Source organism: Manacus vitellinus, unplaced genomic scaffold (genome assembly GCF_001715985.3).
Source record: "Manacus vitellinus isolate BGI_N305 unplaced genomic scaffold, ASM171598v3 scaffold_87_pilon, whole genome shotgun sequence".
In the NCBI taxonomy this organism is placed as follows: Eukaryota; Metazoa; Chordata; class Aves; order Passeriformes; family Pipridae; genus Manacus; species Manacus vitellinus.
In genome coordinates this window covers 524,189-530,787 of record NW_021940854.1, presented here as the reverse complement: position 1 = coordinate 530,787, position 6,599 = coordinate 524,189, and the positions used below count along the sequence as shown (strand labels likewise).

The 6,599-nt window shown below is 58.9% G+C and overlaps 1 protein-coding gene across 1 annotated transcript; it reads left to right on the top strand.

The window, feature by feature from the left end:
- Nucleotides 1–841: 841 nt before the first annotated feature.
- Nucleotides 842–6,598, top strand: IDO2 (indoleamine 2,3-dioxygenase 2; the record flags this gene model as incomplete). The annotated part of the gene is made up of 10 exons (XM_018085805.3): nucleotides 842–1,183; nucleotides 1,530–1,625; nucleotides 2,161–2,280; nucleotides 2,487–2,605; nucleotides 2,928–2,942; nucleotides 3,375–3,474; nucleotides 3,652–3,769; nucleotides 3,881–3,932; nucleotides 5,668–5,816; nucleotides 6,465–6,598. Coding segments are annotated over exons 1-10 (1,002 nt in total), but the record flags the coding sequence as incomplete, so codon positions are not given.
- Between the last annotated feature and the right edge of the window lies 1 nt (nucleotide 6,599).

The window sequence follows — 6,599 nt, the reverse complement described above, 5'->3', positions numbered from 1 at the left end:
GGGATGTACGGGGTGATTCTCAGGTGAGGCACRAGCATATTCCCCAGGGCTGAGGTCATCTCTGGACTGAGGTGGCCCTGGTAGACTGAGGCCACCCTGAGTCAAGTCAGGGCTGAGGCACCTCTCCAGATCTCCCCACAGTGCCAGCCAGGACATGGACAGGGAGCTGGAGCCAGACCCGGAGCTGAACCTGGAGCCAGATGCAGAGCTGGACCCGGAGCTGCAGACAGACCTGGAGCTGGACCCGGAGCTGAAGGCAGACCTGGAGCTGGACCCGGAGCTGCAGACAGACCTGGAGCTGGACCCAGAACTGAAGGCAGACGTGGGCCCAGCACTGGAGCTGGAGCAGCACCACGGGCACTGATTAAAGGCGTTGGGCAGAGCCGGTGCTGTGGCTGGTGCCCCATGGTTTTATGCTTACACAGTTTGTGCCTTTTGTCAGAGGAGCAGGAAGAGTGCAGGGTGGGTGTGGGGTCCCAGCCTTGTTCAGTCCCTTTCAGCCCCATTTCATCCATCTCCAGCCAGAGGGCAGCAGGAGCCTCTCAGCACAGATCAGCCCCGGGCAAGGAGGTTGGCTCCTGCGTGTCACCATTAGGCCAGCAGCCCATGGCACACTAGTTTGGCATTGCCAGGATCCTGGAGAACCCCACCTGCAGGGACAGTGTCCCTGAGCTGCCACCCCAGGCCCCCTCGATGCAGCATCCCATGGGAGCCTGGCAGCCCCTCGGGGTGGTCCAGGGGGGAAGCTGATGACAACCCTTACCCAGGGTGAGGGAGGTCCCCCAAACCTTCTCCATGGGAACAGAGATCAGTGTTTGCTCCATGACAAACACCCCTTACCCAGGGTGAGGGAGGTCCCCCAAGCCTTCTCCATGGGAACAGAGATCAGTGTTTGCTCCATGACAAAGCCTTATCTGCAACCTTTACCCGTGTTTGCTCAGACCCTCCAGCCATTGGGTGGCCGGGCCTGGCTCCCCCCAAGACAAGGTACATTCCTGCTGCAGGACAGGCGGCGCTGGCTCAGCACATCCTGCCAGGGCAGCCAGGCCACAGCACACCCCGAGCCCACGGCCAGCGCCCGGCGATGGAGGCTGGTGATGGCACCGAGGAGCCCTCGCTGCCCCTGGCACTGACCAGGTTCCAGGTCTCCGAGGAGTTTGGCTTCCTGCTTCCCGACCCGCTGGTAGGAGCTGGCTGTGCCCCCCATCTGCATGCTACAGAGAGGAAAAGAGAGGGGTTGTGAGCAGCTTTCTGGAGGGGGAGGTTGATTCGGCTTACAAAGAGCAGTGAGGAAGGCAGGGGCTGTTTTGGCACAGGCAGTTTCATAGGACAAACCCCTCACTCTCAAATGATGAAGTGGCTGCAGCAAGTGGCAGGGGGGAGAGGAGAATGAGCTTTGCCATTTACACGCTGCCTTGGCTCTGTGGGATTTTGGGGAGCATGAGAAGAGCAGTCACTCTGCAGGAGGCTGGGTGGGCGCTGGGAGCCTGGGCACATTCACAGCCCCCCCTCTGCCTCTCTCCACCAAGACAGAACTGCCAGAGCCCTACAGCCCCTGGATGGAGGTGGCCCACGAGCTGCCCCAGCTGATCGCCAGCCACCGGCTCCGCTCCCGCGTTCACCAGGTACCGTGTTCTCCTCCCTGCCTCTGGAGCTCTCTCAAACCTCGGTCTGACACGGCAGCATCTGCAAAACGCGGGGGAAAGCAACTCAGCAGCACGGCCGTGTCCTGAGCCAGGGCTGACACCAGGCGACAGCAAAGCCTTCACATCGGCACAGAAGCAGAGCCGGGAGGCAGCAGCCAGTGAGGGCTGGAGCAGGGCGAGCAGGGGCCCTCTAGATGTCACAAGAGCTGTGTCTCATCTCAGCCATGCTGCCCGCCAAGGACCCCTCTGGCACACAGGGATCAGCTGCTCCCACAGGCATCCCAGCACCAGGAAGAGGGGCACCTTTTTGAGGAAAATCCCATGGATTACTGTCCCTGCTCACAAACCAGCAGAAGTGGAACAGGAGCAAATCCTGCAGGGTGGGTGGGAAGGGAGGCTTGAAGGTAGAGAGAGGCACTTAGGAGGGTTCACCCCGGTTGGCAGGACAGACCCCACCGCGGGGGCCCTTGGCACTGCCGGCTTTGCCCTTTGCTCCCAAGGATTTCCCTGGCAGATGCCGCAGCTGAGCGCCCGGCACCTCCGAGGACGTGAGGAGCTGCACTTGGCACACCTGGTGCTCAGCTTCATCACCATGGGCTACGTCTGGCAGGAGGGCGAGGAGGGCACCGTGCAGGTAATGGCAACGCAGAGCAGGTTCACCTGCTCCTTGGGGTCTGGGGACTGTTGCTGCTCCCATGGAACTCATCCCACGGGAGCAAAGCCCCTTTCCTGCAGCTGCAGCAGGAGCGTGACCCCTCCTGCCCGGCTGGTGCCCACACTCGGGCACTGTTCAGCAGCCTGGCAGCGTCCCCATCTTCCCCCGTGCTTTGTGCCGTCCAGGTCCTGCCCCGAAACCTCGCCGTCCCCTACTGGGAGGTCTCCGAGGCCCTGGGCCTCCCGCCCATCCTCAGCCACGCAGACTTTGTGTTGGCCAACTGGAGGAGGAAGGACCCCAACGGGTAAACGGGCAAACGCCGGCGGACGAAGCGCGGCTCCTCCCGCGCTCGGGCAGCAGCAACGAGCAGGTGCTGGGGACAGACGGTTCCCAAACTGCTCCTGTTCTGCCAAACCCCCCTGAGCCCCCCACCATCGCTGGGGTGGCTCCTCACGGGCGGACACAGGAACCCTGTGGGGACGTGGGTGCCTGTGGGAGCAGCCCCTGGGGACAACTCCTCCATTCCCTGCAGAGCACAGCCCGTCACCAGAACAATTTATAATGCTCCTCTCTCTCTCTCCTGCATTTTCTCGTGCATTTGTTGGCCACAACTGAAACGCCTTCAGGCCTCTGGAAATCGAGTAAGTAGTTAAGATGCTCATTTATTTTCTCACGGTGTTGGTTTTGTTTGGATGGGCTCAGCTCTCCAGCACTGCGGGGTTCTGCTTAGGCTGAGCCTCTCTCGATGTGCACACACAGCAACACCAGGGTTTGTCTCACAAATGCCACTGAGATGACAGTGAAGTGACTGCAGTGGAGCATGGGCTGCTCTGTCCATGCAGGTTCAGCACCCATGGGCCATGGGAAGGGCATGGGGAGGGTGGTGGGTGCCTCCAAACCAGACCAGGCCAGCTCCCCCTTTGCTCTGTGCCAGCTCCTCTCTGCCTGGGGTGCAGATAAGAGGCTCTGCAGCCTGGGAGCGTTTTGTTCCAAGAGCTCAGCAGGTCCCGTGGTGTGCAGGGAAATCCTGAGCCACAACCCCACCAATCTCTCTCCTTGGCTGCTCTGTACAGGAACCTGGACCCCATCATCACCCTGCCCGGGGGAGAGAGCCTGCGGGGCTTCGTCCTCGTCACCCTCCTGGTTGAGAAGGCAGCTGTGCCTGGCATCAAGGTGGGTACCACCCTGTCCCGGGGCTTTTTGCTCACCTGGAAAGTGCCCACAGGCGCACCCACGAGGTGACCTTGTCCCCTGCATGAGCAGAGCTGGCATGGGTGGCAGTGAGTGTCCAGAGCCGCTGTACACAGGCATCCCACCCCCTGTCACTTGGTGTTCTCCCTTCTCTCACAGGCAATCGTCAGGGCCCTTCATGCCATCCTGCAGCACGATGAGGAGACCCTGCAGAGAGCCCTGGAGGAGCTGGCAGGGGCCATCGAGGCCATGAGGGAGGCACTGAGGCGGATGCACGGTGAGAGCAGCCCCAGCCAGGCTGTGTCTGCACAGCCCTGCACACACCACAGCTCATCACACGTGTTGGTGTGACTGCCAGCCAGCTCTGACCTCACTGATTTCCTCCTAGACCACGTGGATCCCACAGTGTTCTACACTGTGATCCGCATCTTTCTCTCTGGGTAAGTGCAGCGGGTTCCCCTTCAGACCCACCATGCTGGCAGCTCCCAGGGCCGGGGGGAACTGGGAATGTGCCAGGAAGGGGCAGCCCAGGTGGGACAGGGGGTCCCCCAGGGCGAGGTGGGGACCAGCCCTGTGCCTGGCAGTGATGCTCCTCAGGGTGTCATGATCCTGTCCCTTGGGAGTTCCCAGGCACTGGATCTGCTGGGCACAGACTGTGGCTGAGGGCTGGATCTGCCCCCCTCCACCCACTCTCCATCCCACACTTCAGCTCAGCCCCGAGAAGGTCTCTGTGCCCCAACAGCCAGAATTGTGCACAAATGAATCATTCCTGCTCTTGGCCGAACAGTTTTGACAGCAGAAGAGGAATTTCTCTTCACTTCCACGCTGTGCACACAAGGCTGCGAAGCTGAGCGGAGGCTCTTCCCACTGCACGTTAAGGAAACATCCCTAACAAGCCTCTTGCTGCTGCTCTGTTACAATTCTGTCAATTGGAAAAAAGAAAATCTCCCCCAGATACTGAAAAAGCCATTTGGGCAAGGCAGAATCCCAGCCCTGAGAGCCCAGCGTGGCATGTTCACCATCCCTCAGCATCCCTGCGGGGCTGCAGCTTCCACCGCCGCTCCCTCCCGGGCTGCTCAGGGGGGTTCTATTTTTATTTCTCTCCAGCATGTCTCAGCATTCCCAAGTCAAAAGGCTCCGTGCATCCTGATTAGGTTCCTCTTATTTTTTTTTTATCCAAGCTGACCTTGTCTTGATGGTCATCAGCCTGGAAAAACATGCCTTTAAAATTCCCTTCTGCTTATAAGAACTTCCCACTAGTAGAAGTTACTATAAATACAACCCTGGGAGAACTAAAAATATTCTGGTATTTGATAATGAATCTATTTTCTGTGCAGTTTGTGCAAATTGTGTCCCCACAGCCCAACAGCCCGAGCAGTCTCCCAGGACGGTGCATTCTGCAGGAGGTCAACAGATATTTTTGTGCCAGGCACTTTGTTTCCCTGAAATCGTAACTCTTCTCTTTGTTTGGGAGCGAGCACTTCTCCATTCCTGCACAGTGGGGGCTGACAGGCTCTGAGTTCAGGGCGTGTGGGGGGAGCTCCTGGCTTCAGAGGGAGGAAATCCCATCCCGGCCTTGTTATCTGTGGAGATAAATAGAGGCAGCCTGACCCAGTCTCTACTTATCCTTTAAATGCTTTTAGAGACATAACCTTGAGTAACAGGAACAAAGGAAAATCCAAAGTACAAACTTCAGGGACTCAGAGAAGCATTTGGGTGACTCTACCTGCTGCTTATCCGAATGGCCACTGGCATTCAAGGAATTGTTGTTGTGCCACTACTGCCCAGACAAGTGCCCCCTCCCTCCCCAGGGCAGCTCTGCTCACATAAACCTTCCCGAGCTGGAGCAGAAGGTGCAGCCAGGCAGGGCAGGGTGTCCCAGCACCACGCCACAGGGTGCTCACCAGGGCATGGGGACCCCAGAGAACAATCCCTAGCTCCTGGCAGAGGAAAATTAAGGATTCCTCCCTCCCTACGCCCACGGCCTCGTGGTGCACCTTGGCACAGCATTTGATTTCCGAGTTTATCTCCCATGTGAGGAGGGCTGGCACCGCTGAGTGAGGAGGGGCCGGGCCAGGAAGGTTTTGTTCCATCTTGCCAGCCCAGAGCCCCCTCTCACAGTGCCTGTCCCCAGCTGCCCCCCGGGCACTGCCTGACCCCGTGTCTCCCGCCCAGCTGGAAGGACAATCCCACCATGCCGGCCGGGCTGGTCTATGAGGGGGTGTCCGAGGAGCCCCTGGCGTTCTCGGGGGGCAGCGCGGCTCAGAGCACGGTCCTGCACGCCTTCGACGAGCTGCTGGGGATCCGCCACGGCCAGGACACCGGTGAGCCACACACCCTTCCTTCTCCCAGGCAAATAAGGGCAGGGGGAGAGACGAGCCAGAGCGATTCCTGCGGCTGTGCCAGCTCTGCCAGCCAGCAGCACACGTGCCCATCTCTGGGCTCTGCCCAGTTCCTTAGGTTATAAACGAGGCTCTGGTGGGTGCTTCCTCACCGTGATAAATTCCCAGAAGGACACACTTTGCTTTTTGCCTGTCAACCTTTTACTGAGTTTCTCTATGGGCCCAGAGATGAGGGAGCAGAGCGTGCCTGCATCCTGCCAGTGATTTACCCCATCCATTCAGAGAGTTCTGTGTTGGTCCAGCCCACAACAGAAATATTTACCAGAAATTGGCAAAACCACTCTACTAGCAAAAAAAAACCAAAACAAAATAAACCAAACCAAAGGGCTGAGAGCAGGGCTAAAACCTGTCTTTTAGAGTTAAGACCAAACCTAATGGAGCACTGACCTAATATGGGTTTTCTTTCTCACTGAATTGGAGGCAGAGCAGAGGAAGCTGTGCAGGCTCTCAGCACCACCACCAACCACCGTGGTCAAACCGTGCCAGCAGCAGAGCTCCAGCCTGGCTTCTCTCTGGGGCCTTTAATCCACATACCTACAACTTATTCCACCCTTTGCCGGTGTCTTGCAGCCGCCTTCCTGCACAGGATGAGGAACTACATGCCCCCGCCCCACCGAGCCTTCGTGGAGGAGATCCAGCGTGGCCCGTCCCTGAAGCAGCACGTGCTCTCCTGCAGGGACAGGCGGCTCCGCGGGGCCTTCAACC